Raw genomic sequence first — 18,780 nt, 5'->3', positions numbered from 1 at the left:
TTGGCTACAAGTTTTTGGGACATGATATGGTTAAAGTAGGAAGAACATTTTAAAAGAGAGATGATGGTAATAGCACATTAAAGAAACAACTGAAAGAGCAATTTTCACTATCACCTCACCAGGTTCAGATGTTGAGTTTTGTCTCACTCCCCAGAGTGAGCAGGGACTGTGCCATCTTCAATGTCGTGGTTCCTGTGCAAACTTCACAGACATTTGCCTTTTAAACAGTGTTAGAAAGGTTTCTGTTCTTCTCTGCTGAGGGCACCACAGACTTCAAAGTGCCTCAGTTAGGATAGCTCTCATGAGAGGAGGTCTCCATGCACCTGTGGAAAAGCCAGGAGGAGAACTAGGCTGCTTCCCTTTGAAGTGTGTGTCTAACTGCTTCTTGGCAAGGCTTGACTTGGAAGCTGGTTGAGATCTTAGAAATTATCTGTTTTGGCTCCCTCCTTAAATAAATGAAGAAACTGATGTTCAATGAAATGACTTAGTCACTGAACAGGGAGCCCAGGTTTCCACACTCCAGGCCACTGGCGTTGCCCCTCTATTGCCAATCTTCTGAGCATGGGTTTTTCACTGCTGGGCCCTGGGATCTTCATGTCAGAGAATTTCGTAGATTATTTCGTAGATTATTCAAGGAATAATTCAGGTCTTTATTCGTCTCCTTAATTAAAGATACATCTTCATAAAAAATTAATTTACTTTGCTGTAAACTGTCACTCATCTTTGTTAAACATCATGGACAGTTCATTGCCTTGGCAATTCTGTTTCAGAAGTCATTAATGCTTTCCCTTCAAGTCAAATCATATAAAAATGCAGAAGGAATTTCTACATTAGTTTTTAATGCTGGGAGTAAATGTATCATTCAGCAGTAACTCTCTTAAATGCAGCTTTAATATATGTCTCCTCATTTCCATTGTTGGCCTCTTAGATATGTAGCCACAGACCTAACTTTTAGCAATTCCAGTAGCATGAAGGTCATTAAGAATAAATGAAGGCAAACAAAGCAATTGACCACATTGGTTTTCTATGTATTTTTAAAGGACTATTAACTACAGATTTATTTACATATCTTGGGCTAAGATTAATTTACATTATTAATCTTCGTCCACCTCTTCCACAAGAGATGGAGGTAAAGAGGGACAGGGACAGGTTGCTAACCCTCCAATATTCCATACAGGTATCAATTTGTCCTGTTACTTTTTTATGCGACAGTCTTTAATCTGAGATGAAATTCAGTAAGAAAACAGTTTTCTTGTGTCAGGGATCATATTAACAGAGACATTGTATAGACTTAGTTACTTTCAAGATCTTTTTGTGAGAGCTGGATGATTTGTAGGTAGAACACCAAGTGTTGCTGAGGGACTGTTTGCATATTGGGTAGGCGAGTGGGTCACTTTTCTCAGTTATTCACAGAGGCTTTTCTGTCCTGCTTTAGCATTATTTGGCAATGTGCCTCAATCACCCAGGGTTTCAGAAGCAAAAAAAAGACCCAGAAGTTCCAGGATCCCAACTCCTACAAAAGAGGATGAAGTTGTTATAGCCTCCATTGGTGACTTCTTTCATTCTTTGTGTGCCTTTTCACTTGCTCTCTTGCATAAACTGAAGCTCTCTTCATCTTATTTGACACATTTAGAGGTGGAAAGCAGCTGCTCAGGATCCTTTTGAATAGCTTGAAAGCTAGATGTGACTCTCACAGCACTTTCAGTCTACATCCTCACAAGTTGCACTTTGCATCTCTAAGCCAATTTGATTGCCAGAAAGTGAGGAGATGAAAGGCAGTCAGTGGATTCTTGAATAAATCCTTGCCTATGCAGAATGATGAGTACACCCGCTGATTTTTTTCCTTTGCCCTCCAACCACCATCTCAAATTCTGAAAACTGTCCCATCCTCACCTGTCTACTCCAAGCTAGGCCATCTCCTAGATCAGTGGATTTCTGCTCACCCAGAGGATAAGATGTGATAGCTGTGTAAGGATACTGCAGATAAATGAGCTGGGGTTGTGCGGGAGGGTCGAGTATCTCCAAAGCTGCTCTTCTCTACAGAGATCATTGTGGTATGGGTTCTGGCCCCCTACCTTCCAGATTCATAAACTGATTGTAGTTGAGTCCACCAAGTGCTTAGGCTGGAAAACTTACTTTAGGGTGGTCCAAATGCCAAACAGTGATTATGTAACCATAATGCCAATTGGAATACCATATGTCAGCTTTTTAGGGCACTGTGATCCTGCAGTTAATGACACCTGGGACATCATATGTGTGATCCCAGGGTTTATTGGAGAGTGTGAGCTTAGCTGAAGCAATGAGATCATCTTGAGGTTCTGTCTGGGCTGCAGTAGAACTGTATTTCCTCCCCTGGCCCAGCTGTGAGAGTACATATTCCTAGTTACTAGAATATTTTGATCTGCCAGTTGCAATGTCTGTGGCTCTTCTTTCTGACCTCTCTCTTTCTCCTCTTCTCCATCCCCTCTTCACTCTCCATTCCCAGACCATCCTTATTCTACAACTCTGTTTATTGTTGTCTCCATTCCAGGCACCACTCTTCTGCTCGTCCTAATGTTCATAACATCTGTCCTCATTTCTAGATGTTCATCTTCTGTGCAACTCTCAAGTTTCTAGATTGACAAGGTTGCTGCCTGCTGACCCATAAATCAGCACCTAAATTCATCATCCTGTTAACAGTTGATCTCATTCACAAAGTCTCAGAAGGCACTTCCTAACTCCATCTAGCCTCACAGCCTTCTAGCCAGTGGCTGCAGTGGGGAACCTTTGGGGGCAGGGGAGGAGGTGGTTTCCAGAAGATTCCTGCTTTGTGCAAAACTCCCTAGGGTACAAGTAGCTAGCTTACAGATTCTCCCAAGTTCTGAACAAAGCGCCTGGAATCATCTGGAGGGTCTGAAACTTTCAGAGTCTGATGCAAGGCTCAATTAGTCCCATAAGACACCCCTTCTTTTCCTTGCAGTGCAGTGGTTCCCTGCAGGGACAGTGTAATGTCTGCTCTGCTGTTTTCTTTACATGCCATTGCAAGATTGAACCAGCAAATTGCTTACCACATTTTGGCATACTCCTGCCATAAAACACAGAGCCTCTTAGCTCATTCATTTCCAGCTAGTGGGACACCTTGACACAAGGTCTTCTTTGGTTACCCTTGTTTTTAGTCTTCCATTGTTTCTATAGACTTCGGGTCCCTAAATCTACAGTTTATGTAGTTCAACACTCCCATTCAGTATTCGCTAGGGCCCAACCAGGCCCTGTGTTGCATGCTGACGAAGAGAGAGGAAGGCAACTCAATCTCCCAGACCTCAGTCTGTGTTTAATAGACTACTTCTCTGGGTTATTGAGGTAATCTTGACTTAAATTCCTTTAGCTTTCTAGAATATTTCTTCAGAATAACACATGCTTTCTACATCAAAATTTTTCTCAAGAAAAATGCTGAACTTGGAACATTTTCCTCTGAAAAAATGTGAGGCTTTATGTCTTTTCTAATACTACAATACAGGGTGGAACTTTGGTTCTGAGTAAGAAAATGCTTTTGTTTTTGCAGGTCTTATTATTTCTCTGCAGCTTCTTCGTGGAGATATGGAACAGATTAGGAGAGAAAATCCCATGACATTTAATAGGGGATTGGCAATTACAAGAAAATTGGGATTTCCTGATGTCATCATGCCAGGTAGGCAGAACTTCTTGGGACTGGGATGGGAGAAGGGTTAGGAGGATGGAGTTCAGTGCTCCTCTCATGAGCAGGTGGTGAACCATGCATTAAAAGCCTCTGCATCCCAAGCCAGGTTGCTGACTGCAGTCTGCATCCAGTGGCTCCTTTGGCTCTTGTTAGCATTTGTTCTTTTCCAGAAGCCCCCACATCCCATTCACCAGTGCAACATGACAATCCAGAAGATGGGCTTTGTTATCTCCATTGGAGGCTGGCTGGTAGGAACCAACGTGGAACTCTTCATAGGGATGTCTTTTTACACTCTTCTCTTCCATTACATTTCTTAGAAGAGAATTGGCTCACAAGAACTTCCTCTTTAAGGGGAAGAATATACCAAAATATGTGCCTGTAGTATTGATCAATCCCAATTCATTTAAGGATAACAGATACTTTTTAATGTATCAGAAAAATGGATCAGGCAAATGGTATAAATTAGGCATGTGAATTGTACTACCTGGCCAGTTTCTCAGGAATTGTCTTACCCGCCTCATCTGATGCCTGATGGAGAGCAGAAAGTGGGAATGCATTGACCCTCAGGTGTGCTTCCAGCACGTCAGTTCCAGGTTCATGCTTCCTAGTCAGGCACATGCAGGCACAGCTGGAGAGGTGGATCCAAACAGGCCTTCAGAGCCAAGGGGGACTATAGGAAGTGAGGAAGGGTAGAGGCATGGCTCAGACGGATTGCAGGTGGTCTGCTAACCAGAGGAGATGTGAATAAGGAATGGAAAATCAGAACAGGCAAATAGCTGGTTGTCTGGATGGATTACAGGAGGAGTGAGCCTTCCCTTTCCATTGAGTTTTAATGCTCCATGAAAAGCTTATTTGCTTTTGTTTAAAAGGTCCAAGCCAGGCTAGACCGAACTGATTGTGACTACTCTAAATATCACCTCTTTGGAGTTATCCATCGTGCATGGAGTTCTTCATCCTCTTGTTGGAATTATTTGCCAACACATACCCAAAGAGGAATGTGACCTGAGCATAGAGAAGACCCATGTGGTAGATTCCAGCTGGCTTCCAACTTCCCACACTATGCTTGGCTTGTTTCCTGTCACCTCCTTTCCCTCTCCATAGACACTGTGAATGCAGAGCAAGCTGCTGTGAACAGCCTTCATCTCCTGTTCATACACACAGGAGGGTCTTTTGGATGGGAAACCTAGGTCACGCAGTTGAGTCCATGTTTATCTTTAAAGGCTAAGGAGACTTCATGCTTATGAAAGGCCCTCATCTGGCTGTTGTAGAGGTGATGCCCTCCACAGGACGTTTATCCCATCTGTTCTGACAGCATTCCTCAGCCCTCTGTGGCCCTAGTTATGGGGAAAATAAGAGCCCAGGCATAGTCCCTGGCTTCTTGGCAATGTGTCATGGAAGAAAGAATAGGTGGTTACCAAAATTGATCTGGTGATCTTTTTTTGATTAGAGATCCAGGTTCATAAAATACAGTCATATATTCCAGAGATGTACTTAAAGTCCTTCTTTTATTTTAAGAACTTGTTTGTCTAAAATTTGGACGTTTCTGTTAGCCTTCACACAGTCATAGAATTAAAACCAAGTGAGCAGAGACTAGAAAGGAACAAGTTTCAGTCAAAAAATATTTTTAAGCAATCTTTGATTTCAAGTTAAGTTGTCCAAACCTCAGCTATGGAAATAGATCTTTTTGTGGGGCACTCTGTATCTCTTTGTATATTGACACACAGGTTTATAAAGGACTCCTGGGTATGCTGGATATCACTGTGGAAATCTGCTGTATCAGGCATTGGTAAGGCAAGCTGAAGTTAAGGGGATTTCCCCTTCCCTGGGCAGTTATGGGATCATTATATGATTTGCCCCACAAGGCTGAGACACTGGGCAATCCTGGGAGGTCTAGGCCAGGGCTGTGAGATGCTACTTCCTGGGTTGTCTACCTTTGAGTACTGAGTGCTAGAGCTGAAAGTAAGGATTGGTTCACAGTCAGGAAGCAGTTTTTTGTGCATAATATGTCTCCTCTGCTACCCTTCCTTGCTCTTTTGCAAAGGTGGCCACTAACAACTGACAGCCCCCTTAGTGTACCCCAAAATACCATCAGAGTGGATTTGCCATCCTTGGGCAAGGTGATAGGGATGGCCTGCAGGTCCTCCTGGAGCAGTAGGAAAAATGCGCAGGAGTGTTTTACATTGCAGTCAACCTATCTTGGGAAACCGTGACATGGCAAGAAGTGCCTTGGTGAGACTTTCAAGTCCTGGCACCTGTCCAGCTGCATCTGGTCCACCCCTCACCTGGGAGAATGTTGTACCTGGGCTGCAACAGTCCCTCAGCCCTCACAGTGCTGGTGTGACCAAGTTACAAGAAGTTGCAATTTCTTCTTGACACATGGACATATGGGAAATGAACAGGAAATAAATTATCAGTAACTGTAAACATTTCAATATAAATCGGAGAAATTAGAGTAAACGTAAAAAATAGAATTACTTATGAACTTACGATCCTTGTTTTAAAATTACCCAGCATTTAGCAGTAACTACCAGTTACTCATTTGGAGAGGTCTTTTTTGTCAGGATGGTCCAAATAGGTCCTTGTCAAAGCATATTGACATAGCTTATAGCTCTGAGGTAAATAGCTATAACTCTCTACAGTTACAGAGTTCAGACAGGCTCTAGCCATACCCATATCCAAAATACCATTTCAAAACAGATCTTTCTGATAGTCTCCCATTGCTTTCCATGGGTATTTACATATACAGCATGTGACTAATGTGAACGGGAGATCTGAGGCCCTGACTTCACAGCCATCTAGCTCTGCTCATGACCCAGGGTAATGAACAAGAGGCAAGAGCACTGTTGCTGGTATTCTGGGAGGTCTCAGAGAAGGCACGCCAAACTGGAAAATGCCGTTCTAGATTATAGAAGAACAAATAGATATGGGAATTTAAGCCTAATATTGAAACTGAGCACTTACAGCCTTTTGTTGGTTGATCACCGTATTTCTATGAATACTTCCTCCTTCCCTCCAAACTTATTTTAGTTCAGTACAAAAGTTAATAACTCTATAGCACACTCTTACTCCTTTCCTTTTTTCAAGTAGATGGGCGGGAAAGACTGGAGCAGGACAGGTATTCCAGGTGAACAAGATGAAGTTCACTGTTCCCATTGACTCACTTGTCAGAATTAGCCAAAATAAAACTTTAAAGAAAACTGTCAGCCAAAAGACTGTAAACTGAAAGGAATGATTTAAAATTTCTTGCTCAAGAAAGGGCTGTACCCTTCTCCAGACCATGTGTAAGCCAGCAGAGATGTACCATCACCTTCTACTTCTTTCTCTAGTTCTTTGCTTTCCTGGAAAGTCTGTTCCCTGGAGTCATAGGAAATACTTAGTTCTGTCATGGCTCTGTGGAAATTACGTTTTAATTTGTTTTCTAAGCCTTGTTTTTTTTTTTTTTTAAAGACTGGCACCTGAACTAACAGCTGTTGCCAATCTTCTTTTTTTTCTTCTTCTTCTCCTCCCCAAAGCCACCCAGTTCATAGTTGTATATTCTAGTTGTGAGTGCCTCTGGTTGTGCTATGTGGGATGCTGCCTCAACACAGCCTGATGAGCTGTGCTGCATCCACACCCAGGATCGAAACCAGCAAAACCTCAGGCTGCCAAAGCAGAGCACGCGAACCTAATTGCTCAGCCACGGGGCTGGCCCCAAGCCTTGAATTTTTAAGGTTATCATTTATTGTGGGCAATAAGGGCTAAGTTTCTATTAGTTAGATGGTCTTCAGTCTTGTCAGAAGAAATCTGCGCTTTGATTTAGTATGGTCTAGCTGATGACTAAGTTTTTCTTAACACAGTAGTTCCCTAACCTTAGTATGTATCAGAATCACCTGCAGGGCTTGGAAAAACACAGATTGCTAGGCCCACCCCAGGAGTTTCTGATACAGTAGGATTAGGGTGGGACCTGACAATTTTCATTCCTCACAAGCTCTCAAGTGATGGTGATGCTACTGGTTTGGGACACCCTTTGAGAACCATGTCCTAGAGAGTACTCTGCTTTAGAGATGCTTTGCCTTTGCCTGGGTTGGACCTGGCACAAGTACTGCACCTCTCTGGGTTGCCCTGAACTTGCCCGTTAGGAGGCAGCTGTGCAGGTATGGCATCCCTCTGAGGGACCCTCTGACTCTTGCCCTTGTACTCAGAAATACACTCTGTCCTTTGCTTTGACCCCTGATAAAAAGTGCATGCTTCATCACTGACCTGCAAGTGATGTTTTTTCCTCTTTTCTTGTTTGTCTTAATTGTTCTTGTTTCTCTCTGTGCTGTCCCCTCATTTTCGCCCCTTTCTTTCTGGTGCAGAGATGAAGATAGTTGGGTGTAAGTTCCTGCTTTTTTATGTCCTGTCTGCTTTTTGCCTGCTTTGTTTCCATCTTCATTTGTTTCATGGAATGTTGCAAAACTGGGTTGGGGTGTCATGTACATTATTAATCTTTCATCAGCCTCACCTTTTGAGGTAACTGACAAGACATAAAAAAAAGAAGCTACCAGCCCAGCCTAGAAGGCTGTGTATTACTTTGGGTGTTCATTAAGATCTGAGGAAACTAAAGACAATTGGAATGTTTAGAAAACCTTAATAAACCCTAGGTGTATAGCTACAGGAAAAGATTTTTATGAGATAGATCAGCTACTCCCATTGAAAGGAAAATGAGTAGTGCTTATCCCAAGCTACAAAGAACCAGAGGGGTTCTCTTTTCAGTTCTGCTGGACACATCTCGTACAAAAGGCAAACAGATACAGACATGACTTTTGAAAGAAAGCTCTCCTCAAGGGGAGTGATGACAGTATGCACCACAAGTAGATTCATAGGACCATGGTTAGACTTAGTGTCAAATGAGGCTTTAGCAATATCTGTAAGGGATAGTTTAGGAATGATCACATCCGGACCCATAATGGGTTGGAAGATCATCACATCCCTGGCCCAAGAAAAGAATAACTATATATAATAGTGTCACACTATACCCATGCCTGTCATCTTGTTAGAGCAGAGAACATCACTGACTTTGTAACAATAGAAACCAGTAGAAGTGTGACACTGAAGACATGGTTAGAAAAATAAAGAACTTATCTTTTCTGGATACTCTAAACAAGTCCCCCCAAGTGTCTCATCCTCAAAATAATAACTACAACAAAATAAAACATTGGTCATATGCCTGAAACTGTTCAAATTGAATGGTTGTTAACATCTCCACTTTTCCATGAATGCTGTCAAGAGACTTCATTCCTATCCTGCCAAGAAATAGAATTGTCGCCATCCTGAGCAAGCAGCTGTGTCTGCTGGAAGAAAGTTCTAGTTTTATATGGCCTTAACGGAAAGAAAGCACTATCCATAGAAGCCCCTCCTAATCCTATCTAGAGGTAGACAACATATAGATAATGTAGTATTAAATACTATTATCCTTAAACCCCAAGATTCCTAATATGTGGTGTGAGTAATTTATGCAAAAGGAGTATGAATATAATAAACAATCCAAACAAGACTGAGTGCTCAGACCTGTATGGGCTGTCCTGTATAATTTCTCCTGGGGTGGAATTCAACATAGGCTGGACCCATTTGGCCCCAAAACTCCAAGGCAGGCTGGAGTGTCTGGCAAGAGAGTCTCTTGCTAACAGATGCTTTGGTTTCTGAGGTGAACCTCAGAGGTTTGGAAACCTTTATGGAGACTGCTCTCAGAAGACACCTGCAAAGATATTGTGAGCTTTGTTTCTCCAGAGTCATACTGGGCTGCAGGTCTTCAGAGGATCAGACCTGACACTGAGAGTTACAGTTCTCTGTCACTGCTGGATGCAGCTCTATCACAGTGCTCTGCTAAGATTTCTGGTAGCTGAAAAGCACTTTTTCCTTCTAAGACCTCTCACTCTGTAAGAACCCAGAATGTTTCAGGCCAATCCCTGATGTAGTAAGATGGCTTCAGGTTCATTACGCTGCTCCTTCCCAGCAGTTGTTTGTGTAGACTTATAGGAATCTGGATTTTTGGTTTGTGGTTGCAATGTAGTGAACCTGTTCTTGACACAGGCACTCCAAGTCAAGTATCAGCAAACTATAGCCCATGGGCCAAATCTAGCCAGCAGCCTGCTTTTGTACTACCTGCCAGCTAAGAATGGTTTTTTACATTTTAAAAGGGTTATGAAAACAAAGAACATGTGACAGAGACCTATGTGAACCACAAAGCCTAAGATATTTACTATCTGGTCTCTTACAGAAAAAGTTTGTCAACCTCTGCCTACTCTTAAGTCCCTAGTTCCCTGACATGCAGCTGTACTAACAGCTGACATTGGCTACTGTGTGAAACTGTGAAAGGGACAGAGACTATTTGTTCTCAGGCCCTCTTACAAGAACAGCCTCATTCATTCATCTTTGCATTCAAGAAACTCTGTTGCTTGTCATCTGAGCACTAAACACTCAGAGATGTAAGGCATTGCTGCTGCTGTAAGATGCACTGCCCAACTTAGGAAGGAGAGGACATCTAACAAGGGGAGGGAGGCCTACCCTCAACAATACCTATTCCTACTCCCTGCAGAAAAGCCTCCTCCTCCCTTGCCCCTTCCAGCATTCCTCCATGCTGCCTGAGAGCTGTGCAGTCCCCAACCCCCAGCCAAACTTCATCAGTGTCTTCCCAGCAGACCCCCAGGTCCTGGTCCCCTGGTATTAAACCCTGGAGAGCATCAGAATCATCTGGTGATTTTTTTTTTCAATATATGTACACAAGCCCCATCCAAGATCCACTGGAATCTCAAGGGGTGGATGCTAGAGATAGAGTTTTAACAGGCTCACTAGGTGATTAAAATATAGCCAGCTGTGCAGTGGTCTACAAACTAACCTCAAAACCACTGCTCAGGCCTTGTCTTTCCCACCCCCATTGTAATGTGCTACAAACTAACCTCAAAACCACTGCTCAGGCCTTGTCTTTCCCACCACCATTGTAATGTGCCTGTCCTCATCCCCCTTCTGGTAATATTTCCTGGCAATTAGAGCTAAACTTTGCAGAGCCTCTTGGAGACAGCGCCTTAACCCAAAGGCATGATTCCACCGGTAGGTTTTGTGAACGTGTAACATGCAATAGGGACAGCTTAAGAGCAGGGAACCCTGGGAGACTATCTCTAAGGCAGGCCCTGGAGCTTTTCACATTTGCTTCTTCTTGGGTTTTCTTCTAGTTCCAGGAGGATTAGTGGAGAGCTCAATTTAAATGATCCCCCAGACAACTTTTGACAAGAAGACCCCAGCAACATTAACTATCACAAAGTCCTAGTCTCAAAATTGAGGCCATAATTTGCAAAATTCCAGCCCATAAGGCAGCCTCACATCTTTTCTGACTGAGAACAGCCCTCATTTAGGCAGATCTCTTCTTCAAATAAAGAGCAGCCAAAGATCTGATGAAATCGAGAGGCTTCGGTCTATAACTCAAGAGGATACAGTTACTTGTATCGATAAATATTCTAAGCTAGATGATGACCAAAGGCATTCTGTTTAAATAGAAAATTTTAAAAGAATGAAAACTTAGGAATGTCTAACTCAGCCCTTCCATTTGAAATTGGCATTTTGGTTTAAAATGCCCTGGGGGAGCTGCCCAGAAACTATGAGTTCACTCCATAAAACCAAAACAGACCAAATTCTGTCATTATCAATTTCTAAGACAGTGCCCAGTTTTGTATTAGTATTCTAGATCATATATTGCTGGGAAAAGTTTGCAATATTTCATTTGAAGGACATGTTTATTGTAACATGTTTAACTTGTGTATAGAGGCACAGAAATTAGGAATATTTGTACAAGCTAGAATTCTATTGCTGGTAGTCAGCATCTGCTTTTAAAAGCCACGTGGTGATGTACATTTGAAATTTGTATAATGTTATAAACCAATGTTACTTCAATTTTAAAAAAGCCCAATATCATCTAATTCCTACTAAAATCATTTGAATAGATTATTATAAAACTTAAAATCTATAATGATGATAACTGTTTTTACCATTGAATCTCAAGTGGAAAGATTTTGGATTTGTTCTAATACTATTCCAAATAGGATTATGATTCTTAAAATGTAAAAAAAAAAAAAAAAAAAAAAAGCCACATGGATTATCTTGAGAATAACTTCCAGAGAGTGCTGGTTTAAACCAGGATAATATTTAAATAAAGCACCTATTTAGATTAGACATTAAAATTCTCTAGACTATTTATTTTATGCCAAATCAGCCTAGAAATTGAATGATTATTTAAATTCCATAGAAAAGGTAATGTGTGACTAAAAGGCTTTTCTCAGAAGAAAGCTTTGAGATGTCTGTTTCAGTTGTTAAAATTCGAGATGTCTGATTTATCCTTTTTTTTAAAAAAAAGATTGGCACCTGAGCTAACATCTGTTGCTAATCTTCTCTTTTTTCTTATTCTTCTTCTCAAAGCCCCGCAGTACATAGTTGTATATTCTAGTTGTAGGTCCTTCTGGTTGTGCTATGTAGGATGCTGCCTCAGCATGGCTTGATGGGTGGTGCCATGTCCGTGCCCAAGATCTGAACTGGTGAAACCCTGGACTGCTGAAGCAGAGCACACAGACTTAACCACTTGGCCATGGGGCCAGCCCCTGATTTATCCTATTATAATAGCAATAACTCATAAAAGAGTTCCCAGTTAATTTTGAATTTTACTTTCAGAACTGATTTTATTCAGCCTCTGTCCTGACAGAGCAAACTGATAGATTTGAGTTTCTCCTGCTTGCCTTCCCTACCATACCTGCACACCTGAGTGCTATTTTAATGATGTTTAATGAGGGCCCAAGCAGGATGTCCAAAAGAGGCAGATTAAAGTTCCAAACTCATCAGAAGTCAAAGCGAAGGCTCTACTCAACCCAGAAGAAAGTCTGTGTGGATTGCAAGGACGGACACCCTAATGGCTGTCCCACCTTCCCAGCAGTTGCACTTATGTGTGATATTCAGAACACATTTTCGTTTTCCCCTCATAGTAGTTTCAGGGCTGTTTGTTTGGGGAACAGCATGGCTTTCACAAATTAGAGTAAGTTCTCTGGGCTGTCAGAGAATACTTAATTGCTTTTCACAGGCTGCTCTTTCACTTGAGCCAAAGTATTTTGAGAACTTCATGATGCGACCAAATAACCATGATTTCAGTCTTGGAGTAGGAAGGTGACCTGAAGAATGGAAAGTCTGATCGTGAAGACCCCAAAAGCCCAAGATACATGCCAGTCCTGGTCTATCATTGTTTCATACATAAGAGACATTCAGACACTTCCACAATTAGAGACAAAGTCAGTGCAGAAAAAAGGCTGTCATTATGTATCTGACCAAACCAGAAAGCTCACTTACCAAAAGCAAAATCTGTTTATGTCATTGTGATTCCAAGTAATGAACATATTTAGATGTGCCAGTTTTTCTAAGAACTGAAGCAGAAAGAATATCTGGGTTCTGAATTGGCTTGCTTTGCCAGGTAATTGTTCCATCACCTCTCAGTTGAGTTCTTCAGGCTGCTAACACATCTTCACTTTGGTCTTACCTGTTTTCCTTTGCCATTTTCTTCCTTTGAAGATTTTTTTCCCACAGCCTTTGCTATGTTTTTGTTGTTGTTGTTGGAAGTCGAAAGCTCTTCTTTAGAACATGTGAATAAAACTGGTCATGTTACAGATTTAGAAACTCAGAGCAGCCTAAATAAGCTCTTCTTACTTATGGACAGATAATCCTATCCCCGCTAAAAAAGGGAGATGTGATTTAGGTCATTTTAGACTTACAATTTGAGTTGCTTCTGCCCAGTCTCAAGCACCAGATATGGGGAAAATGGGCTGGAGTCAGAGCACAGGGAAGCAACAAAAGCACAACAGATTGTTACCGCAGTGCTTTAGCACCTGTGCTTCTGGAGAGTCCTCTGCTCCCAGAGCATTTGCAACTAAAAGAAAAAAAACTTGACAGTCCATTGCCCTCTCCTGGCACTCCAGCAGGAAATAAGACTTAGAGCTAAGCCTCCAGAAGGAAGAAGTAGTGTACTATCCTCTAGTTATAAGGGTTGAGGGCTACAAAAAGAAAACCTATAAGAGAAAAAAGAAACTACTTTTTTTTTTTTTAAGGAAAGGAGGAGGGATTAATAAAGACATAGACATGATTAAAATAAGTATTATTCCTGTCGATTCTAAAATCTTTCCTCTTTGGAAGGCTTAGATTACAGCTATTCTGGAGGGGAGAGAGACTGAACAAACACCTATAATTTGAGAGAAGATTCTCTGCCCTGTCCTTTCCCTCATTGGACAAGCTGCGGTGAACACCTTTAGGATTCAAACTTAGCACATGACTAACCAACCTGAGTGCTGCTGCACTGATACTGGTAGAATTTCCATTGTTATTAACCAAGCTTGGAATGCCCTGAGCACACACTTTATCCTTGGAGGATCCAAATGCTAGACTGGTCCTCCATGCAGATGGGGCGGTGTGGCTTCCGTAGTCATGAAGACATGGCGTTTCTTTCCCCACAGGTGATATCCGCAATGACCTTTACCTAACCCTGGAAAAGGGGGATTTCGAGAGAGGGGGAAAGAGTGTACAAAAGAACATTGAAGTGACCATGTATGTGCTTTATGCAGATGGAGAAATATTGAAGGTAAGGCTTGCCAGTCAGTTTGGAATAGAGGCTAACCCTGTAAAAGTTCTAGTACTTCTGTAGACTTTGTTCAAAGACCCATTCTTCTCAGGCAGGACTGAACTCAAATCACCTCATATTCTTCTCTGCTTTTTCCTTTCTTCAAGGAAACTCTACAGTATGCTTTGATAATGACTTCCAGTGTCATACAGCCTTTTTAGAAATTCTTCCTAGGGTCTGACCTGAATCCTTCCCTCTCCAATTTAGACCTATTCCCTCTAGTTCTATCCTGCGTGTTACTTCCTCTGTCGTACCGTCTAGCATCAAGCTGTCTACTTTTGATTACTCTTATTCGGTTCCACACTTTTTGTTCCTTGGGCTAATACAGAAAGTTATGTTTGTTCCTTGGTAAGAGGTGGTACTTAGGTACTCACTTGCTGGTACCAAGTCATATGACAAGGGACAGTAACAGACTCAAGCCCTAAAAGATTATTTCTAGCCAATGCAGTACAAAGATCCTCTGTCACTCTTCATTGAAAGCAAAGACTTGGAGTGCTATTATTTCTATTGTCAGTATGTAGTTTTTCCCTCAGTCATATCATGGTGAAGTCCGTGGCAAGAAAATTGCATGGCACTTGGTGGAAGGCAAATCAGTCTTTTACAAACCTTGCTTCTCTATGTTGACAACAGCCTTGTGAGAAAGGCAGAATGGGAGTGATCATCCACATTTTACAGAAGGAAGAAGGTAAAATTAATCAAAATCATCTCCTAAAGCTAGAAAGAAATGTGGGAGAATGTTGAAATGGTGGTAGAAACAATGATTTGTGTGTCATTTTAAAAACCCGCCTCAAGAACTAGGACATGTCCATTGCTTGCATGAATAATGCCAAGGTCAGCAGAGCTGTCAGCTGTTCACACTACCCCTGTGCAGACAGGGAGCTGCTCCTGATTATATTGCCTGAAGCTTCCTGTCCTCCAGAGAAGGGCCATGGACAGTCCCAGGACTGCTGCTTCATGGCAATATTTAGGAACTTAGGTCAAGCTAAATCTGGTCTATCTTGTTTATATCCAAGGACAGTCAACCAAGGGACCTAAAATGCCAGTGTAACATTGGGCTGAGGAAGATTAGAAAAAAGGTCTCTCCACTTTGTAACTTAATTATTTTTCTGACCTGGTAAAGTACCATGTGCAGTTGACTTCTCCCATGGAATTTATTGTTCCCTTTCTTAGTGAGGATGAAGAGCCTACCTTAGTGATTCATATACACTCCTCAGCTTCCCTCTAGTTTATTGAGCAGTGTGTGTGGTTACTTCTGGCCAAAGGAAAACAAGGAGCATTGGGACTGCTGATTCCTTATACCATCTACACAGTTGTTTCAAAAAGTATTAAATTTAAGTCAAATGAATTTTCTCATCTTATAAATTTGGCCTGGTGGTAAAATGAGAAAGTAAGTTGTCCTAGTGACACACAGAAATCTAGGGACTCCCTCCACAAAGATGACACCTTATGGTGCTTCTCTCTTCCAGGATTGCATCAGCTTGGGTTCAGGAGAGCCAAATAGAAGTTCCTACCATTCCTTCGTCCTCTACCACAGTAATAGTCCTCGCTGGGGAGAAATTATCAAATTGCCCATCCCCATTGACCGGTTCCGGGGCTCCCACCTGCGCTTCGAGTTCAGACATTGTTCTAGTGAGTGAGACTTCTCTCCACATTCCTTTGAGGATATGAATGTAACTCTTTCCTCTCTGAAACAGAATTAAGAGGGTTCTTATTATTGGGGCAAGAAAATGAGGAGTTATGAATAAATAGGCACTTAGAAATGGGATGTCATCAGAGACTGCTTTTTGGACAGTGATTTAAACCCTTGGGTCTGGTATTGACCCTTCCTAGTGTCTGACCTGGACACTGGGTAATTGCCAATGTCATTCCCCTTTGAGTGTTTCCTTTGTAAGTGTTAAATTACTTCTTAAAGAGCCCCTGGTTTATCAAGACCAGCAGTTTAGTTTCTCTTTGGGTCTGGGTAGCCCACATACCTTGACTTATAAATGGAAATCCAGTTCAGTACATTTCTCATCATTCCTGCAATCAGGTTGCTACCTAATTAATGAAAGAAGTAAGGGGCAAAGAAGTAAATTGCATAGGCGATAAGCACAAGGGGGATTTCTGTTAAAAAGCAAGAACTACTAACACTTGCCTCTGATTGCAGCAAAGGACAAAGGGGAAAAGAAACTCTTTGGCTTTGCATTCTCACCCCTGATGCGGGACGATGGTACCACACTCTCAGATGATATCCATGAGCTCTATGTATACAAGGTATGGGGCCTGGCTATCTCTCATCCCAACCATCACCCCTCTGAGGCTACTCTCACACATGAGTCTCAGTTAGGTGGTTTTCATTGGGTGGGCTAGAGGATCCAGGGTAGTGTACTGGTGGGTGACAGCAGGACAGCTGTGGGAAGCCTTTTGTCTTCTAAATACAGTCACCTTCCTCCTACCAGTAATGCCAGCAGGACCTTTGTTCCCCACCTCCCACTCTGCTAGTAATAGAAATCCATTACCAACCCCTCTGTGCCATTGTGGCCCTGGCTAGTAGATTTGGAGATCTACTATTTGAGATCATGTTTCTGTCAGCTGTTACAGTGTAGCTGCCAATCAGGGTTGTCTGCGCACCAGGTAGAGACCACATGCCCTGCTATGTTCTCTTTAAAAGGCATGTGAGCCATCCTGGTGAGTTTCTTAAACATAAAGCACTCTTCTAAAAGGACCTCAGACCCAAGGTCCAGCCTCAGAAAGATGAGAGCAAATATTAACTCAGAAATTCCCTGGGACCTGATTTTTATGTGTGGTGTGGTTCAGGAAACATTCTGTATTCTCTACTTTTGCCTACAGTGTGATGAGAATAGCACATTTAACAACCATGCTCTGTACCTGGGCCTGCCCTGCTGCAAAGAGGACTACAGTGGCTGCCCTAACATTCCCTCTAGCCTCATCTTCCAGCGCAGCACCAAAGAGTCTTTCTTTATTTCCACACAACTGTCCTCCACCAAACTCACCCAGAATGGTAGGTGATGGTGCCCTCCTCTATCCTCAGTTGCTGGTTCCACTTTGCTAATGTATGTTAAGGGAGACAGAATTTATTGCTTTTTCATGCCACAATGAGAGGATTCTTTTCATTAAATCTCTTGGCAGTAGCAGCCTGTGAGGTTTCTCATGGTTTTTAGCAGCTCCAGAGTGCACATCTGGAGTTCACAGATGTGTCTTTGGCCTTGATCTCAGCACTAAAGAGTTGTAATACTGCTATTTCTGTTCTTCTAGATCCCACCTGTCCTTGTCTGGGAGAGTCTGGGCGTCACTTGTCCTTGACATAACAGGGCTCACAATCTTTTGGGCTTACTTTCTAGTGGACCTCCTTGCTCTGCTGAAATGGAAGGCCTTTCCAGACCGGATCATGGACATCCTAGGGCGGCTGCGTCATGTCAATGGGGAAGAAATTGTTAAGGTATGACTTTCACGCAGTTTTCACACGCTGCCTGAGCGAGCAGCAGCTAGGCAGAAGGCCTTACTTCCCCTTGATTTCTGCCAGTAAGACCATTTTTCAAGATATATAATTAGATGAGTAGGAATAAAGTTTTTTTCTTTTTTTTTTAGTTAGCTTCTTTTTTAAGAGTAGGTGTCACATTAGGTTTATTACCTTTTAGAAACTATGTTTAAGTTATAAACCCTATTTTCTGACTACTTCTTCTTAGAAAGCAGAACGATAATTAATGGTAAAAGCATCCTCTGAGAAACAATCCCAGTGCTTTATGCTGCCTGCCTTCCTTTAGGTCTCCTCCCTGATTCAACTGCTTTCTTCAGGTACCTGGTGACATTTCCCATCTTATGGCCTGAGCAGGTTGACAGCAACACTACCAGTCCCCGGTTGTTTTCTGTAGGACTTCTTTGTACTGTGTAGAGTATTTTCCCACCTGGTTTTAGCTCAAAAAACCCCCCAGGCACTTCCTGATGGTGAAATCCCAGCAGGTAGATTCTACAGAATGGACTGAACTCTACAGAGGATAATGGAGGTCCTTTTGGTGATCAGCAAGAGCAGTCGAATATAAAATAGAGATTAAACTTCAAGAAGGCAACTTGTCCATCGATGAGCATTCTTAGCTTTATCATTGCGAGTATCAAATCAGTTAGCACACATGCACTGTCTATACTTTCATTTTACAGCTCCATTGACTCAATAATGCACAACACGGTGTCTTCAAATGAGGAGCAATTTTAGTCTGTGTACCTCTTTGTACTTTTATGAAGTCTTGTATGAATTTTGTTTTAATCAGTTTATCAGAGTATCATAAGTTTTGGAAAGAACTCTTCACAAACAAGCTAATACTAGTTTTTGAAACTTAAGATAAATTCATGCTCAGGGCATTTTTTCCTTCTAAACATATTAAAACTAAAACTATCAGCCGATAAACAGACAATGTATTAAGAAAAGTTTGTGATCTTTTTAAGGCTG

At 42.0% G+C, this 18,780-nt stretch overlaps 1 protein-coding gene across 38 annotated transcripts in view; it reads left to right on the top strand.

The window, feature by feature from the left end:
- The window catches only part of DOCK3 (dedicator of cytokinesis 3), a 437,902-nt gene that overhangs the window by 330,783 nt on the left and 88,339 nt on the right, over positions 1-18,780 (top strand). For all 38 annotated transcript variants that reach the window (XR_011426887.1, XR_011426886.1, XR_011426884.1 and 35 more), the window contains 6 exons: positions 3,542-3,667; positions 14,173-14,297; positions 15,803-15,965; positions 16,483-16,589; positions 17,166-17,337; positions 17,678-17,775. Coding sequence is in view for 34 of the 38 variants with exons in the window: in XM_023621222.2 (XP_023476990.2) it covers positions 3,542-3,667; positions 14,173-14,297; positions 15,803-15,965; positions 16,483-16,589; positions 17,166-17,337; positions 17,678-17,775 (791 nt within the window). In the remaining 4 variants the exon portion in view is untranslated. The remainder of the gene's footprint in view (positions 1-3,541; positions 3,668-14,172; positions 14,298-15,802; positions 15,966-16,482; positions 16,590-17,165; positions 17,338-17,677; positions 17,776-18,780) is intronic.

Source organism: Equus caballus, chromosome 16 (genome assembly GCF_041296265.1).
Source record: "Equus caballus isolate H_3958 breed thoroughbred chromosome 16, TB-T2T, whole genome shotgun sequence".
Classification (NCBI taxonomy): Eukaryota; Metazoa; Chordata; class Mammalia; order Perissodactyla; family Equidae; genus Equus; species Equus caballus.
The sequence above is the reverse complement of the archived record's forward strand: the minus strand, read 5'-3'. Positions and strand labels throughout refer to the sequence as shown.